Consider the following 19,505-nt stretch of genomic DNA (forward strand, 5'->3'; position numbering starts at 1 on the left):
GTCCAACTCCCTGGAATGTATTGTATGTAATACATGTAAGAAAGCAGGGGGCTTAACACTAGCAAAAGCTCTAACTATCAAGTTGAGATGCAAATTACTAAAAGTAGGCAGACAGATCTTGGAAGGGGAAATGGAACGGAGTCTGGATTGTTTCTGTTTAGAACTTAAGCCAGTCTGGTCGCTTTGGGTTCTAATTTTAATGCCAAGAGATTAGTCTCCAACACAGCTTCTATTAAATTCACTGACTTACATCGATGCCAGTGGAAGAGGGGAGGCCTCCGCAGCACACACAGAGCAGAGCTAAATATCCTTTCCCTCACTAGCAAGCGCAGGCGTAGGAAATGAAAACCATGGAGACAGGTGTACATCACTCAAACATGTAGTCCTGACTCTCACAGTGGTCAGTGCCAAATGCTTGTGAAGAGGACTGAAAAGCTGTATTACAGACAAACTTGCCCTCAGAATATTTCTTCTCGCTGTTCCTTGCTTACTGGTTGTATGGTTCTGACAGCAGTCAGTATCTGAGATAAATAGCACATATCAAATTGCCTTTATTGCAATAAAGTGTATAGACTTGCAGCTTTTGTTGGAACCCAGCCTGCAGTGAAGATGCTCACATATCAAATATCTTAGAAAGAATTGGAATTTTTGCAAATATGGGATGAAAATATTTCTTTTTTTTCTTTCATCTTTTCCAATACTCTAATGGGATCATTGGACAGACTCAGGCATCAGGATCAATTTAAAAAGGCAACATGAAGGAAGCTAAGAAGCCACATGCAGAGGACAAAATCTGTTGCATTTCCAAGCTGAAGGTACAGAAATATTTTAGCAGTTTCGTATCAACACAGAACCGTAAGGACTTGCACTTGAGAATAGTTTGGTAGAAATTACTATCAAGACTAAATGAATGAATAAGCTCTGTTTCCTTCCTTATCCTTAATACCTTAACCAAAGTGAGGCAAGTTTGTAAGCAATCCTGTTGCTTTTTATGTCCCTGAACTTTTACAGTCTATGATGTGTTGGAGGTATGATTGGTTGCTCCTTTGAAGCTCCACCTCTGAATTTGTATGATCCTCCTCTTCTGACACATTTATTTTTCCATCTTAAATCAGTGAAATGGACCTCACTGACTATGACATGGCAGTAAAAATTGGCTGTTGACGCACCCTAAACTATTCCAGTCATCAAGAAATGCTATAAAATGCTGTAAAATAACTTGGCTTTAGTAGTAAATCAACGTCCAAATACATTGCTTGTGCTCTTCAGCATTTGCAACAGATGTATTTAAAAACACTATTGATTTAATTTCATAAATAATGGTTTTAACGACCCTATAGGATTTGAATGCCATTGCATATATTCATATTAATTTTTTCTTTTGCTGCCAGTTGATTTTGGATTCTTATGACAAGGACACACAGTTTATTCCAGTTCTAAATGACTTGTTCCAGGCTCTTGACCTCTATCGAGATGAGAGAGGGGATACAAGATCAAGCAATTCAATCAAAGGAAATTGTTTTAGTTCTGCAAGTTATTTGTCATTCAGATGAGCAAAGAGTGCAAAGGTCTTTGCATCTGGGCCTGGCTGCAAACGATTTTCAAGTCCTGCAGATGGCAATCTTGCAGCAGACACGCAGTGGAGAGGTCGTGCTGTGCCTGTCTTGGCTGGGAAAAGGGGCTTAAGGTTTCTGAAGATAGATTTGTTCAATGGGAGCAGGTGAAGAACAAAATAGTTCTTTTTTGTTGTTGTTGTTGTGTTGCCTTTTTTTTTTCTTTAGAGAAACCATAACTCTGTGGACAAGGGTAGATACTAGGGTTTACACATGTATCAGTGGAGCAGAACCATTCACTTAGTTTACCTGGAAGCACATCTTTGGTGGGGAAAATCACTGTGGAATGTTCCTAAATACAAAAGTTCAAATTTATAATGCATTCTCTTCTTTCCTTCTAGGTATTTCTGCTGACACTATCACTTGCATTTGTTGGTAAAACGATGTCTGGTGCTTACATGAACAGCATGTACACACAGATAGAGAAACAATTTAATATACCAGCTTCTTTAGTGGGGATCATTAATGGAAGCTTTGAAATTGGTAATAACTCATTTTAGTTTTTTTTTATTCTTTGAGTATCTATTGTGTTGGCTGAGCAATGTATTAGTGACTCTTATGTCCATGTTGATTACCATATGTGACTAATATTATCCTACTGTTCCAGCTGGTACTCACATATCTAGCATCTTGGAAACTAACATGACAATTTAAATTGGAACTGGATGATCCTTGTGGTCCCTTCCAACCCTGACTGATTCTGTGATTCTAAATGAGGAAGTTTAGGAGTAAAATCTGGTTCAGCTAATTCCTGCATTATCTTAAGACATCTAACAAAATTGAACTAGTTTATAAGCTTTGTAATGAATCTTTCTGAACAAACCAGAAATATTTTATAAACTTTGTTTGAATTTAAGGTTATATTCACCATTTTACAATTCTTTTAATCAGTGACTTCGAAGTGGGTTGGATTGTCTCCTTACTCAAACTCAATAGTATTTCAAGATTTTGTATCTGTACAACTGCAAAGAAAGTTCCCAGTTCTACTTTTAGTGACACATACCTAGCCTATCAGTTAATCTTATTGCCCAGTGCTAAGCCTATGTCTTGTCATTGCCAAAAAGATCAAACAAAAGGCTTGATATGTTCAAACTCATCTAAATAAAGATCCTCAGCAGATATGTTTTATACCCTAAAGTCACAATGTACATTTTTATTACCTCTGGCTCTGCTGAGAAAATGGTCAGCACATGCTCATGTACGTTGATGAGGAGGGGAGTCAAGGCTCCTTCTCCCCCTTCTCCTGGTCACCTATATTTGTGTGTGCAAGAAGAGGAAACTCTGGGCAACACCTTGCTGCTGCCTGCAGAGCAGTCTAATGGACGGCTTAAAGTTAGAGAAGGAGTAGTCAGGATACATTTTTGCTTTTGATAAGGAGAAATACGAAATGGCCAAAATTAATGAAGTGATATATAAAAGGCTTAAGATATTAAATAAATTATCCTCTCATTTTCATTTTTCTATAACATGTTGTGGCATTATTGTGGGTAATCAGAATAGTATTTGAAATTATTAAGAATCAGTGCAGACAGAAGCAACTTATTAGGACCATGTACATCTTCAAGTGTCATTCAAGTCACTGGTTCAATACAGTCTGTCTAGCAATTATACATAAAAAGGATGTTATCTTCTTTCAGAGCATGATGCTCATCAGTCAGAGATGTTTTTGTTCTTTTGACAAAAAGATCACAAAATTAGTAGGTGTGCGACTACTAAATTGCTATTTTTATGGGACCTGATTCATAACATGCAGCCTGATTCTCCTCTTAGTTGCATGGCAATAAATGAAGAGTAGAGAAAAACCAGCTGCTCCTGAAGTGAAACTGGAGGAGAAAAGAATGAAGACTGTTAGCACATTTGTATTTTAAAATTATACTAGGTACAAAAATCTATACATTTTTATTCCTTTCAAACTGTTACTGAAGTTAATATGAATTTATTATTCTTTTATCTTGTTATGTGATCTTGTTTTTATTATTTGCAGTACCAAACCAATTGGATACATACTTCTTTAATTTTCCACACATTGCAAAATAGAGGATCCCAGAAGAATAATTTCCTAAACCAGCTATTATTCTGCAGCCCCTGGGTCTAGGCTTTAGGTAGAGTAGTAGGAAATTTCTTCTCTACAAAGATGAAGTTAAAAATATTTTCTCACTCTGGTGTCATTTCTGTTTTGCCTTCTATTCCCATTGTCTTTGCATGCAGTGTATAACTCTTCCAGAAAAAGGTCACAGAGAGCAGGCAATTGCTGTGTCATTTTGGCAGTTCCCTGATTAGTTATAGCTTTTACAAGACAAGAAAGGTAACAGATGTTGAGCTAGTAAGGTATAACCAAATTTGTGTTGTACTTTAAAAGGTTACAAGGATCCCTTGGTTTGTAAACATGAATCAGATTCTCTTTGCAGGCAACTTGCTGCTGATAGCATTCGTGAGTTACTTTGGAGCAAAGCTTCACAGACCCAGAATAATTGCTTTTGGCTGCACAGTTCTGTCATTTGGATGTCTTTTGATATCACTTCCTCACTTCCTGTTTGGAAGGTGAGTGTTTTTCTCAGCTGACAGTAGATTCTCTGATCCTTGCTTGCCTTAACCAATAATCTCTCCTACTGACACAGTGCTGCTTATTGAGAGACACTTTGCTGAGCATGGATATGATAGCATAATTGTAGAGCAGCTTGTTTTGTTTTGCTTGTAAGATGGCTTTAAAAGTCACCCATCACTTCCCGAGAAGAGTCACCCCTCTGCTGGGTCCTTCTCTTGCCTTTGCCTTTATCCTTGTGTTAACTCCTGTGTGGACTCTCTGAAGAAACTGTGGCCTGTGATATACTGTGATGATTTTTTTAAAGATGTCTTCAGTCTGGAGCCTGGGTCATACCTGATTGCTGTGTTGTCAAGGCCCTTACAGTGACTTTTCTAAACAACTTTTCTGCTATTTTTGCTTGGCTTAACAAAGTACTCACTTATTCTTGTTTATATTTTAATAGGTGAGATATCTTTGGAGAGCAGAAGGTCCTCTGATGTTATGTCCGATGTAGCATGGTTCTGACAGCATTGGTGGCGCTCTCTGATCAGAGTGTAAATTAGATGAGAATATAGGAGGAATAGAGGAGAGGGTGGTATGAGAGATTTCATTAGAGTGTTTCATCAACTCCTCCAGAAGCATCTGTTACAAGATGATATCAGAGGCTAGGTAACAGTCCAGGTAAAGCATAGGGTTGATTTCCTGCTACAGTTACCTTTGTTCCTAGCTAGATTTTTTACTGAGGCTCAGTTAACTTTTGATGTTGGTTTTCTTCTTCCTATAGCCATGCATTCTTCTTCATTACTTCACTACAATAGCTTATTACTGAAGTACAGATATATGAAGTACAGAGATACATTATTATATATATTATGAAGTACAGATATATATTATTTCCTCTTAACCTGTACATGCTTTCCTTTGATTCAAACAGGTACCATATTGAAAGCAGTATTTCACAGAGGGAGAATTTCTCAGTCATGCCTGTGTGCCTTGTTAATCAAAGCTTGTTCTCATTACCTGCAGAGGATCCATCAACAGGTATGACTCTTCCAATGGCTGCTAATACTTTTCCCCTCAGTTTTTAAGTGTTTAAGCAAATAGGACTTTACTTTTACTAGCAGTTATTTCAGGGTCCTGCTTTTGACATGTACTTTTTGTCTAGAGGTCAGGAAATATCCTAGCCTTCTTGTTTCTTTAATCTGTGACTCAAGAGCTGAAGCTTGTTTGTTTGTTTGTTTGTTTGTTTCATACAGTTTTCACAGTACCTGAACTGGTTTGTTAATATCCCTGTCAGTTCATTTTGGGGAAATAGAACACCAAGTTGTTCTCAGAAATAGTCCTCTTTTTGACTTGAAACACTGTGATACTGTGAGGTGGTGAGAAGCATATTTGGCCAGTGCGTAGGTGTCAGGATGTTTTTTGTAGTACTACACAAAAAATAAAAGAATGAGAAACAGAGAGAGAGCAAAAATATAAATTCCACTTTCTTTTAGAGAAAAGAGAAAGTAATTTAAACTAGGCTACAACTAATAATGGGAGACTGAATCATGCATGTGCACTAGCAATATGCATATAAAATTACTATGAAGTCAAAAGGTCTCACAATGAGGTTTGGATTATCTATGTCATTCAGTCTGAACTATCTCCTTAGGCTCCCTTGATTGTTAGAACTCTGTCATTCAGTCTGAACTATCTCCTTAGGCTCCCTTGATTGTTAGAACTCTTGCAGAGTGTGTCTTTTGCTGTAAGGATGTTCATGGCCTGTACTTTAGGGTGGGTCAGATAACCTCCTGGATGCACCTAATGATTGTTGGAAATGTATATGAGTGATGGACAGCCCAAATTAGGTGAGATGAGCCCCACAGTTAATGGTATTTGTGAGAGGGTTTCATCAATGTGTGCTAAAGCTGAATCACATCTGACACAGTGATGTAAAACCATGGTGGTGTCATGTTGTAGTTTTCTGTGTCTCCATGTAGTAATGGATGTGGCTTCTAAGCTTTCCAAAACTATGTGCCACTTAGGGTATTAATTTTCCATCTTCACAAAGAAAAAATGAGAAAATTATACACTTAATAGCACTTGGTATTATCTTTCATGTGAAGATTTCAGATACAGTTTTCTTCATTTCATAAATTTCATTTCATTAATCTTCTTTTAAGTTATATAAAGGTAAAGCATCTTCTTAAATTATACAGCCATTCCATATGCACATTAGAACCCACAGATCTTCCATCCTGTGATTATACTTGGGTAAGGTGATTAATAGTTTATGGACCAGCAAATCAGTGACATTCATACATATCAGTCCACCTAATGTGTGACGCAGAAACTGGTTTGGATTGGACCACCTGTGCATGTGGATTGCTTCACCCATGTTTGCTAATACAATCTGACATTGGTACAGGATGTCCAAGCTTTCTCTCTGGACAGGAATGCTTTCATTTAGAAAATCATCAGTTGCTGCTAACAAACATGGTTTTAATTTATTGACAAATTGGCAATGAGAAGTCTCAGCATGACAAAGTGAACCAGACAGAACAGCGGAGCCTGAAGTAGATTGTATGGGATGAAGAAATTTGAGTTCAGGAAGAGAAAGGAAGTGCTAAAGGTCATATAGTTCCTGATGTAACTATCCTGATGTGGCACAAAAAGGACTGTACTGCAGCATGGTATTCTTCTACTGACTTATGTAGAGGATTGATAAACGAGAGTTGAGGGACTGGAGCACTGCCTGATGAGGAAAGGCTGAGAGACCTGGGGCTTTTTAGTCTCAAGAGAAGACAATTGAGAGGGGATCTAATAAATGTATATAAATAGCCTGGGGCTGGGTATCAAGAGGGAAGGGACAGCCTCTGATCGCTTGTGCCCTGAGATAGGACAAGGGGCAATGGATGTAAACTGCAGCACAGGAAGTTCCATCTCAACATGAGGAAGAACTTCTATAGTGTAAGGGTCACAGAGCACTGAAATGGGCAGCCTTCCCTGGCACAGCTTCTAACCATTTTCTCTAGTCCTGTCTCTTGGCACCAAGGAGAAGAGGCTGCCCCCTCCTCGCTCCAACCTCCCTTCAGGTAGGTGTAGAGAGTGATGAGGTCTCCCATCAGCCTCCTCTTCTCCAGACTCCAGCCACAACCCCAGCTCCCTCAGATGCTCCTCATAAATCATGTGCTCGAGGCCCTTCAATTAAAAATTAGAATAAAATATTAATTCCAGCTGCTTATTTTATTCATAGAATGTGAAAAAGAGCCTGGGTCCTTGCTGTGGATATTTGTCATGATTGGAAACATAGTACGAGGGATGGGTGAAACTCCCATCATGCCTTTAGGCATTTCATATTTGGAGGATTTTGCCAAAGCAGAGAATTCACCTTTCTACCTGGGTAAGTCTATCCTTTCGTGATAACTCCCCTCCCCCAAACAAACCTGCACAAAAACAAAAGGAAAAGCAAGGATTATTATGACTCTCTTCGGACCAACAAAGGAAGAGAGAAGACAGACATGATTGCCTTATCAAAATAATTATATCAAAATAACTGTAAAAGATGTAATTTAACCAGAGATGAACACGTGGAAATGAGGCCATTTTTAGATGTAAACATCTATTCAGTAGAGCTGTCCTAAACATATACCACAATTCAAGAAAATAATTATGTCCAGGTAATAATTTAGTGTGTTTATTCCTTTCCATAATTTAGGATGTCTACATACAGCAACTGTAGTTGGCCCCTTCCTTGGTTGCTTGCTGGCATCATTCTGTGCAGAACTGTTTGTTGATCTGGGATCAGTAGATGCAGGTAATAGATGAAATCTATAAAATCTTACATATAAGTCAGTAAACACAGTGGTATATTCATCAGCACTAAAAGAGATTTCTTTGCTAACATGAGATGTCTTCATTTTATCTGAGTTTACTGGTGTTTCCACAGAATGTGTGTGCAAAGTTCAGTCCAATAAAAGGCCTGAATTCACACATATCAAATGAATGAAATCCAACAAAGACTGTTGTGGTCAAGGGGAGGAAATTATTAATTGATTACCCTCACAACAACAATAAACAATATGGCAAACAGGTATTAATAAAAATATTAATGTTAACCCTTTATTAATAAAAACACACCAAATTTTGTTAAATAGGATCATTGTACGGTTGGAAGATGTATTTACAATGGGAATATGCAGTCTTAGGGCAAAATACAAATTATTCTATGCAAATTAGGAGGCAACAACTTGGAAAGAGAAGATTCCTGAGAGCAAATAGTGCTCAATCACAGTGGGAGGAGGCTCAATAAGAACCTTTAAACCCAAAGGGCAACGAACTAATTACTCGCAGCTAGTTTTACCCACATGGGGATGCTGCTGCTGCTGCTGTGTGAGAGTTTCCCGTGTGGTCCCAGGCTGATCTGGCTTCAGTGGACGGCGGGCAGTTAACGACGCTTGTTGTGACGGACACTTGCTTGGTTTCTGGTAAACTGAGGCACGGCACGGTTCTGGTGGCAAGGGGAAGCAGACAAGGTGGATTCGACTTCTAGGCTCGTGGCTTCTCCGGCTTGCATGTGTATGGCTCGTGGCTTTATCCCAGGCTCTGGACCAGGCACTCGAGGCAGGGGAGGGCAACTTGAGGCAGCTTCTACGAGACGGGTCCAAGTAGGCTTGAAGCAAGGTTTGAAGCAAGATTTGAAGTAAGGCAAGGCAAGGGTGACTACCAAGTCACTTGCATATATACAAATTGCCAGAGATCGATTTGGTCCAGTGGGGCACTGAAGCTAACGTGTAGCTACCCAATGGAAAGGCATTCTGCCAGGCTATAGCCATAAAAGGCAGAAGCAAAGACTTTGTTTCTGGGGGAGCAGTGGGCAGCAGTGGGCAGCTCTCACCCAGATAAACATCTTGTTTACCAGACAGGCAGGAGTCCTGTCGCCTTTGTTCTTTTTCCTGCATTGTCCTGTTTCCCTGCAGGAAGGAGGGGAGAGAAAGAGACCCTGTCTAGACACATCTTAAGGCCTGTCTGGGTTTGACCTGGGCCATGTCATGGCCCTACCATGACAAGGACAAGTCTTGCATCTGGGAAAAAACAACCCCATGGACCATTATAAGTTTGGGACAGAACTGTTGAAGAGCAGTGCAGAGGAAAGGGACTTGGGGGTCCTGGTGGACAGAATGATGACCATGAGCCAGCAATGTGCCCTTGCATCCAAGAAGGCCAATGGCAACCTGGGATGGATTAGAAAGGGAGTGGTTAGTAGGTCAAGAGAGGTTCTCCTCCACATCTACTCTGCCTTGGTGAGGCCACATCTGGAATATTGTGTCCAGTTCTGGGGCCCTCAGTTCAAGAAGAACGTCAGGGAACTGCTTGAAAGAGTCCAGCACAGAGCCAGAAAGATGCTGAAGGGTGTGGAACATATCCCTGATAAGGAATGGCTGAAGGAGCTGAGTCTCTTTAGCTGGGAGAAGAGGAAACTGAGGGGTGACCTCATTCATGTTTATAAAGATGTGAAGGGTGAGTGTCAGGAGGACAGAGCCAGGCTCTGCTCAGTGATGCCTGGGGATAGGACAAAGGGGCAATGGGTGCAAGCTGGAGCATAGGTGGTTCCATGTGAACTTACTGTGAGGGTGACAGAGCCTGGGAGCAGGCTGCCCAGAGAGGTTGTTGAGCCTCCTTTTCTGGAGACATTCCAAACCTGCCTGGATGTCTTCCTGTGTGACCTACTCCAGGTGATCCTGCTCTGGCAGGGGGGTTGGAATTGACGATCTTTTGAGGTGCCTTCCAACCCCTAAAGTTCTGTGATTCTTTGTGATTATGTATCTGCATACAAATTGCTTGAGGAACAATTGTGTCATCTGGTTTAACATAGGAGAGAACCAGAATTAATTTAATGCAAAACATCGAAATTCACCAGAAAGCAGCATCAGAAAAGAAAACTGGAGACTAACTATTCCCTTTCATCAGTCTCATTTTAAGAATCTCTACAATGCTTTTATATGTCACATGTCAGAGATGACTAGGAAAGCACAATGACAGCAAAGAGTGTTTCTGAACTAATATAAGATCTGTGGGGTTTTTGTTTGTGTTTTTTCTTTTGTGGTGTTTTGTTTGTTTGTGGTTTTGTTTTTGTTTGTTTTTTAGAGGAGATAACTATCACAGTTACCGATGCACGCTGGGTTGGAGCGTGGTGGTTGGGCATTTTGATTTGTGCATCACTGAATCTTCTAGCAGGAATACCTTTTTGGTTTTTGCCCAAGTCACTTGTGAAGGAAGGAGAAACCAATGAACTTGAGGAGACAAATGAAAGAAGTGTAGCACCATTGCAAGAAAATGAGAAAACTGAAGAAAAACAGACCATGTATGAAATTGCTAAAGGCAAGTTATGTATTTCATTTCCTCCTTAATTTAGTCCTTAAGATGCAATTTATGTCTCTGTATTGTTATAAGTGAAGATAGATCCAAGATATGAAATGCACACTGTTTTTCTTCTCCCTGTAGTACAGAGAGTTTGCATGGGGATTTAGAATGGCTTCTTTCGGAGGAAGAAAGTTAATTCCATAGATCCAGGATCTGAATTCACTCCTTCCCCCTCTTGCATTTCAGGTGTATGTATCCAAGAGTCCTTCTCAAAGCCATAAAAGGCAACTGACTTGTGTCTCATAACATTTAATGGCTGTTGAACAGGGAACTAGTTGAGTTACAGTTATTCCTGATACCACTGGCAACTTTCACATCTGTGGTCTTTCAGATCTGTATATCTGTAAGAAGCTCTTTTTTTAACCTTCCATTTTTTTGTACTAGTTGGAAATATAGGTTTATAGAATATGCCAAAGGCTGTGATTTTCAGAGTAGTCTCATGGGTTTGTACACCTAGCTCAGGGCCCCTTGACAAGAACTTCATTTTTCAGAAAGTAAGTGCCAAGTGCCAGGCACTACCTTTCCATGGTGTTTCAAGCAGAGTCCTGCAAATTCACCATGCTGAGAAGTGAGTACTCCAATCTTGACTCATATTGCAACTTAATTTTGATAAACATGGTGTCTGTATCTGCTGTCATGTGCCCTTTTAGGATTTCATTAATCAAGTACTCCTCTGGTGAGGAAAGGTTCTTAGCTCAAGCTGTGGGTCCTAGTACTCCAGAGTCCTTCAGGGCTTACGTTCTATTTATCATTCCCTCTCTTTGTGGATACAAATGTTCACTCTCCCTGAATATCCTGAATAAAGAATCTTTTCAGTTCACAGACTGGTTGATATTGGAAGGAACCACTAGAGGTCACCTGGTCCAACTGCCTGCTCAAGCAGGGCCACTTACAGCCAATTGACCAGGATGTGTTCAGATAGCTTTTTTCAGTCACCAGGGATTTCAAGTTGAAAGCTGAATTATTTATAGTTAAAATTAATCTATTTTCCAGAAAGGGTTGATTATGAACTACATGGCACATATTAAAAAAAAAAAAAAAAAGGCAGATTATTTACAGTGTTTTGGATATTTGAATAATTTTTGCAAGACTTGCATGCAGATCCAATTCTGCTAAATTATTTGCCTACCTCAGAAAGATATCTGTGTGTCCTATGTGGTCCTCACTTGTGATGAAGCACAGCCATTGTTTACAGATGCTTTCCACAGTTTCTTGACAATAGCTCAGCACATTAATTAATAGAGAGCATTAGAGGAAGGGGAATTGTGGGGGTTTTATGGTCCAGATCCTGACTTAATAGGCATTATACAGAGAAAAGACCTGTGGAAATTAATTTCTCAGATGGTTACTTGGCTGAAGACTGGCAGATCCAGATACTGAAAGAACAGTGGGAATAACTGCTGTCCCATCCCTCTTCAGACCTCTTCTGTCCCATCACTGACAGGAACACTAACTAAAATCAGTGATTATACCTCTGGGGACAGGTTGTCACAGCTATCTAATGTGTTTTCACCCCTTCCTCCTTCTTGTCCCTTTGCATTCCAGGTGCAGGAAAAGGGTTTTGGTGAATACTCTGAGGGCATAGGAAGAGTGAAAAAGGAATAGGAATGGTGGGGTGGTAGCTTCTGCTGCTGATCTGTAGGTGCAAAGTTCACTCACCGTACAGCTAAAAGTTTTAGAAAACTAAAAGTTTCAGAAAGCTTTTATGAAAAGGTTATTGCTGTGATTTTTTTAAAATTATTTTTTAAAATTTTATTTTATAAGCAGCAGCACACACTGGTGTGCACATGTGTGAGGTTATCTTTGTGTAGAGGAGTCATGTTGAGGTAGCCTGGGCTCAGCAAGTATTCATTGGCTGGTTGTATCTGGCAAAGCACAAGAATTAGCCTGATCTGGTTAAGGGACATTTCTCTTCCCCTCTTCCCTCCTCAGGCACTCTGCAATGGGTGATTCATTTCATACAGCATCACACTAACCCATTACATTATTTTATTCCAGATTTCATCCCATTCCTCAGGGCTCTGTTTCGCAACCCAGTTTATATGTTATTTATATGCATAACTGTGTTACAGTTCAGTGCTTTTGATGGCATGATATCCTTCATGCCCAAGTATCTGGAACAGCAGTTTGGAAAATCTGCATCAGATGCCATCTTTTTAATTGGTACGTTTGTATCTTACTTTGTTCTTCTCTACCACACAGCAAAGTCTCTATGCATATTCTTACAGGTTTTATGAGTATGTTCATGTGCAAATGCTTCTGTGAATGAGAGATTCCACACTACAAATATTTCTATAGAATTTTCCGCTAAGCATCTCCTAATTTTCTGGGCAGAATTTTGTAACTGACTTCCGATCTTCTGAACTGGCCCAGAAAGGTGAGCTGTGATATGAAAGTTGCACCACTGATCTCAAGGAGGTTATGCTAATTTACCTCGAGAAAGCGTGGGCCCAGTGCTTGTATTATCTTGATTAAAAAGGATACCATCAAGTAGAAGGTGGACTTCATGTTCACGAAAATGATATCACCAGCAGTTTTAAGCCACAGATGGGTTGAACATGTGCATAGCTGAAATTGCACACAACCTCCAGCACTTCCCATCATCTCCTCAGGTATCCGTCTTGGGCTTTCTGAAAGCCTTAAATCCTCCTTTGTATGCAGACCTTTCTGTGAGCAAAGCACTGACCAAATAGCTGTCTCTTTTTTTGTTTCTATTACCTTGTCTTTTTTTATGAGTGAGGATAATGTGTTCATGCATTGGGAAATGGTAACAGCAAGTAGTTTTAGCATGAAACAAATATCCTGAATCTGCAGGAGCCTTTATATGATTCAACTTTATCAAGTCTTAAATTCTGAGTTTTCTTCTGTTTAACTACAGTGACTTAATTAGACTAGAATTTATTTAATCATTATAGAAGAATCATCTTAAAATACATCTACCCATACTTCTGTGCCTGTCTTTCACAGTAGCTCTACCACTGTCTTTAAAGCCTGCCACAGAATGTCTCAGACCCTATGAGTGTATTGCCCCCTATGATCCTCTTGCCCTAATACTAGTGTTTAGGAGCTGTGCATCCAAAGGCATGTTACTGCCATGCATCATATCTGTGTTGTGTTGGCATGGTATTGCTGGGTGGTTTTTCAGACAAACTATGTCTTGGTTTTGTATTGGAATGTTCAATCCACCACATACACTGAGAGGATCCAAACTCAGGGTTAATAATTCCTTTTCTCACTTTCATCCACAGTCAAGTATTGGTAGAGAACCAAAACTGCCTGCAGTAAAGCCAGCCAAGCCATGTGATGCTTGTGTAGAGCAACTTTCTAAATGTCTTTGAGAAAGTCTTTGCTTCATTAAAGTAACAAACAGCAAGGAAGTGTAAGAACACTTTCAGTAATCTCATATCAAACTGAAAAGCTCTTCCTCCTTCCTGTGATTCTCACTGCGCATCAAGATGTCCTCCACTAGATTCTCCTCCCGTTGCATTTCCCTTTCATCTAGGGAGGCTGAATTGAAATCCTACCTTTTTTATTTTTTGTGTTGGAAGTAGATTGCAGCTCTAGACTGCAATTTTCCCATGAATCATTTCAGTCCTTCGCTCCAGCTTCCTCCCCAAACAGTTACCAACTGCTGCTGACTTTGGCCAATGTTTTAAGCATGCAAGAGAACTAGCAGAGACCTATTTCTAGCTGGTTAAGTTATTCAGTCACAGGCAATATATGGGTCTGCCAAATACAGTTTTTCCTTATGAGTATCTTTTATGGTCTCCTTTATGTTAACCTGGAAGTTTCACTTGTTTGAATAGGTGTTTACAACTTACCGGTGATATGCGTTGGATATTTTTTTGGAGGCTTATTCATGAAGAAATTCAAGATAAATATCTATCAGGCTGCGAACATAGCATTTTGGGTATCTTTACTGGAATACCTTCTCTACTTTGGTGCCTATTGGACTGTCTGTGATACTTCACTAGTTGCTGGCCTAACAGTTTCCTATGAAGGGTATGTTCCTTACAACACAAGAAGACTTAAGTCTTATGACACTGGAATGATCTTTCTTGTTAAGAGTTAGCCAGAGAGAGCTTTGCAACATTTTAATGATATAAATTCTCAAGGTTTTATCTGTTGCATGAGCCAGTAGATCTATTTTTCTGTTATCCCTATTTTAAACAATAAAGTATATTTTAAAAGATATTCACATCAAGACTCATGCAATTGCATGCCTGTATTAATCCTTTTACTAATGCAATTATACACTCAAGTCAAGTGACTGCAGGTAAAAATAAAAAGTGGTTGATCAGATCAGGCACACCTGAGTGCAATTTCAGAATTACACAGGGACAAACCCCTTTCTTTATCTTATGCTGGGTTAGTGGAATTTGATTTATATTGAGTTTATCAGAGGATATTTTATCTGCAGTTTCTTGATTTGAAGCCTGCCGTTAATTGTTGGGAAGGGTTGTGTGTCTGTAAAATGTACTTGGAGGTGTATCTGTAAGGGTTATACCCAGTCAAGAATACACCTGCCATAGATGAGAGGATATGCTATAAATTGATAACACTAATATAATGTAATGTAATATGCTGTAGAAAGCCATCGCTCCAGCATAGGAGCATGTAACATTGTGTCCTGGATCAACGTTTGAGCTAGAATAGAATTTTAAGCATTGCAAAGGGTAACTGTAGGTATTTCATTACTGAAATATTTGTTAACCTTCTAAATGTATTTCAGAATAGAGCAAGTTTCATATGCAGAAAATACTCTACTTGCTGGCTGCAACAGGGATTGCGATTGCCCACTTAAAATATGGGACCCTGTTTGTGGGAACAATGGAATCACTTATGTGTCACCTTGTCTTGCTGGGTGTAAAGCCTCAAGAGGAACTGGAAAAAATGTGGTAAAGCATACATTTTGTAGTGCTGTAATCATGACATATAGTAAGTGAGAAATATCCATATCCGTATAGGGTGGGAAATATCCATAGATGTACATTTAATTGATATAGAAGGTGATAAATAGAGTTGGACAAATTTATTGGGTGGCGACAGAAATTCCAAACCAAATGTGGAAGTTAGTTTGAAGTTTAAATTAGAGAATATAATGAAGAAGCCTCCTGTTCTTTTAATAGTTGAAGGAATCTTAAATGCTTAAAACAGAGTGAGAAATTATCCTCAAGGTCTCCCCAGCTGGAAACATGAGCACCCAAGAACATTTCCATCATAATGAAATTCTAATGAAATCATGACACTCTTACCCTGTAGACTTAAACAAGTAACCAGGTATGAAAGAACTTTTGTTATCTTAGTCCACAACATATAAAAATCCTTAGAAGTTCTAATTAGATTGAAAACATTTTAAAAGACTGAGTTCAATAAAACCCCAAATCAGACATTTTAGAAAACCTTTGTACTCTACAAATATTTTAGAAAGATATATTATATGACAGCGTGGGCCAGACACTGATGTTCTTGCTCACCTTGGCTGACATTTGAAAGCCCTTGTTCTGACAATCTCAATGATTTTAGTAGAAGCAATTGTTGGGGTGAGAATATTGCAACCCAGCCTCAATCAAACATCTCTGTTTTCTTCTTTCTGATGTATGAAAGACCACATATTAGGCTAGGAAAAAGAGGATGAAATCTAACGCTACTGGAAGGATCACATAGCCAGGCTGTTCTGGGAAATAGGAGGGCTCTCTTGATTATGGACTCTTTGAGAAGCATAGTTCCATCTGCATAAGAAAGCTACAGGGCCCTCCCCCTCTCTAACCTATATGCCACATACAGATGATGGTTGAATCTGTGCCTGGCAGACAGGGACAGAGGCTGCCATGCAGTGCTGCATGTGTGTAACGTACTCATTGCAGGAGTAAGCTAGTGCCAACTGTGCAAGTTTCACACTCAGTGAGTGAGTTCTGACAAGCCTAAGTGATTAACACACTCTTTTGACAGGTATTTGAAAACTGCAGCTGTGTTGCAGCCTCAGGGTATTCATCTCAAAACGCCTCTGCAGTTCTGGGCCAGTGTGATGAAGAAGAAAACTGTGACCGGATGCTTCATTACTTTTTAATATTGTCACTAGTCTGCAGCTTCATTTTTTCCTTAGCAGCCATGCCTGGGTACATGGTGTTAATAAGGTACAGTAGAATGTCCTTGTCTTAAGAAACCTACTGAAATTTTGATTCAGAGCTCAAACACGCCCAGAAATTAGTAATCTGTTGGTGTATGGAGGAAGATCCTACATCTTCATTCCTGTCCTGTGCTAAGGTTTAGTGTCATGTCAGCTTTACAGCCTGTTGTTGCTTGTGGCTATTAGCTACATCCTGAATTAATGTAGGACTGAGACTGTAGATTGAGAGGTGTGTGATGGGTGTTTCTTGATCACATCAACATAATGTGGATTAAGGCACTTATCTTTCACTTTGTGCTGATCTCAGTCCAAGTAGATGATAATAGAAAGTACAATAGCTTTTCTTTTTGTGTTTTGGCAGCCCTAATTAAGGAATGTCTGTAAACATCACCTAATGAGAATGATGAACTCTTTCAGTCAGTGGTCTGTTTAGAAGGTGATGAATGTGCAGAAGACTTTAATTAAAAACCCCACAGATTTAAGCATTATTATTCTCATGTTATTATGTTATTATATATATAAATAATATAATTATATAGTATAATAATATAATATATATTTTTATATATATTATTATATTATTATTTAAGCATTATATTTTCACCTCTAGTAATTGGTGTACAATTTAATTCTCATGCAGGTCTCTAAAGCCTGAAGAAAAGTCATTTGGAGTGGGTATCCATGGACTAGCTTCAAGAGTATTTGGTAAGAAAAGCTCTAACACATAAGGATTCCATCAGGGCTATGAGCATGATAGGAGTCTACTCATTCTCACTGCTGTGATAAAGTGTGGAGCTTTGACTAGGAATCACAGCTCATATTGTAATATATATGTGTTATTAAACAGGCTAATGTTTTTTTACTACTATTTTTAGCTGGAATTCCTTCTCCCATTTATTTTGGAGCTTTGATAGACAGCACTTGCTTGAAGTGGGGTACTATGTCTTGTGGTGAAGAAGGAGCATGTAGAATGTATGACATTGTCACATACAGGTATATTTTCTACTTTAATTTCTCCTCCTTACTGTATTATTCAATGCATAGAGATGGAACTTTATGCTATTTATATTTTCCTAGTAGACAAACTGCTTCTGTCTTAGAGAGATTGATTTGGAAGAATGCTAGTTCATAAGTACTCAGAAGTTTTACTCAGGTGGCTTGAGCTGCTCTGTTCAGGAGTCTCTCTTTTCCCTGCAGAGAACACCATAAGAGCCCTAGGTGCCTTAACATCACTGTCGAAATTAGCTGGTGCATTTTTACAGACATGGACATATTCTCTGTTCTTATGTTGATTCATCATCAAGGACAAGTGTAGAGCCCTGCACCTGGGGAGGAATAACCCCAAGCCTCAGTACAGGTTAGGGGTTTACCTGCTAGAAAGCATCTCTGTGGAGGGCCTGGGAGTGCTGGTAGACAAGTAGTCCACCATGAGTTAGCAATGTGCTCTCATTGTCAAGAAGGCCAAGGGTATTCTGGGGTGCATTAAGAAGAGTGTGGCCAGTAGGTTGAGGGAGGTTGTCCTCCCAATCTACTCTGCCCTAATGAGACCACATATGGAGTATTTTGCCCAGTTCTAAGCTTCCCAGTTCAAGAGGGACAAAGAATACTCAAGGGAGTCCAATGGAGGGCCTTACAGATGATTAGGAAACTAGAGCATTTACCTTACAAGGTGAGGTTGAGAGACCTAGGGCTCTTTATCCTGGAAAAGAGAAGAATGAGAGGGGATCTTATCAGTGCATATAAATATTTAAAGAGTGGAGGTCATGCTGATGGGACTGGCCTCTTTTCACTTGTGGCCAGTGATAGGACAAGGGTCAATGGACACAAAATGGAACACAGGCAGTTCCACCTATGCATAGGGAGAAACTTCTTTACTTTGAGGGTCGTTAAATGCTGGAACAGGCTGCCCAGGGAGGTTGTGAAATCTCCTTCTCTGGAGACTTTCAAAACTCACCTGGATGCAGTCCTGTGCAATCTAATCTGGGCATAGCAGCATTAGCAGGGAGGTTGGACTAGATCTCCAGAGTTCCCTTCTGAAGCCTAGCATTCTGTGACCTACCATGAGATCCAAAAAGGACAGGGCACAAGCTTCAGAGTAGCTGGGCAATCATTGCAATAACCATGTACACTAAGTGGTTTTGTGATTTTTTTTTTTCCCATGAATGCATGTAATTAATGAAGCTCATCCATTTCAGGTGGCTTTATCTTGGCCTGCCAGCTGTATTACGTGGAGTGTCCTATATCCCAAGTGCAGTCGTTCTCCTTATTTTAAAGAAGAAACTTAAATCTGAAAGCCAGGTCTTATTAAATGCACCAGTGGAAATGCAAGAAGCATTGACATAGCATTTCAAAGCAGGATATATTGTGAAAAAACATTGCAGTGTAAATTTTGACTATATCCTTGTGGAAGATTTCATAATTTAGTTAGTGAACACTTGGACAGAGATTTATAGAATTACACATAGTCCTATCCTAATTACATAATAAAAATATCACTTCACAAACATGTTACAGGAAAAATGTGTTTGATGCAAATGAACAAGGAGTAGAAATTAGAAAACTTTTGAAATGATGGGCTTGTCTAAGAAAAGGGCTGTGAAGCAGAAACCTATGTTTTCAGTCCTGTTTTCACTGAAGGTAGACAGAGTTCTGCAACTGACTCCAGCAGTGCCAGATTTCACCTTGCAATTCTCCAACAGCTTCTGCCACATCCTTTCTTGTTGACTGTAGACAAGATTTGTACTTTCTTTGGGTCTGAGTTTTCCATAAATTTATTTAATTATTTCAGACAGGGCCTGTTTGTTGTTCTGCATAGGGTAAGTGATTGATGTAT

General features: G+C 39.4%; 1 protein-coding gene across 1 annotated transcript; it reads left to right on the forward strand.

The window, feature by feature from the left end:
* The first annotated feature begins 743 nt into the window (after nt 1-743).
* Nucleotides 744-19,015, forward strand: LOC128971521 (solute carrier organic anion transporter family member 1A2-like). The gene is made up of 14 exons (XM_054387100.1): nt 744-815; nt 1,955-2,096; nt 4,022-4,154; nt 5,072-5,178; nt 7,376-7,522; nt 7,838-7,936; nt 10,267-10,500; nt 12,541-12,705; nt 14,349-14,544; nt 15,275-15,440; nt 16,495-16,679; nt 17,313-17,377; nt 17,548-17,665; nt 18,868-19,015. Exons 1-14 carry the CDS (start codon nt 756-758, stop codon nt 19,013-19,015), a joined length of 1,965 nt encoding a protein of 654 aa, XP_054243075.1. The 5' UTR covers nt 744-755.
* Nucleotides 19,016-19,505: the final 490 nt, after the last annotated feature.

Source organism: Indicator indicator, chromosome 14, assembly GCF_027791375.1.
Source record: "Indicator indicator isolate 239-I01 chromosome 14, UM_Iind_1.1, whole genome shotgun sequence".
Classification (NCBI taxonomy): Eukaryota; Metazoa; Chordata; class Aves; order Piciformes; family Indicatoridae; genus Indicator; species Indicator indicator.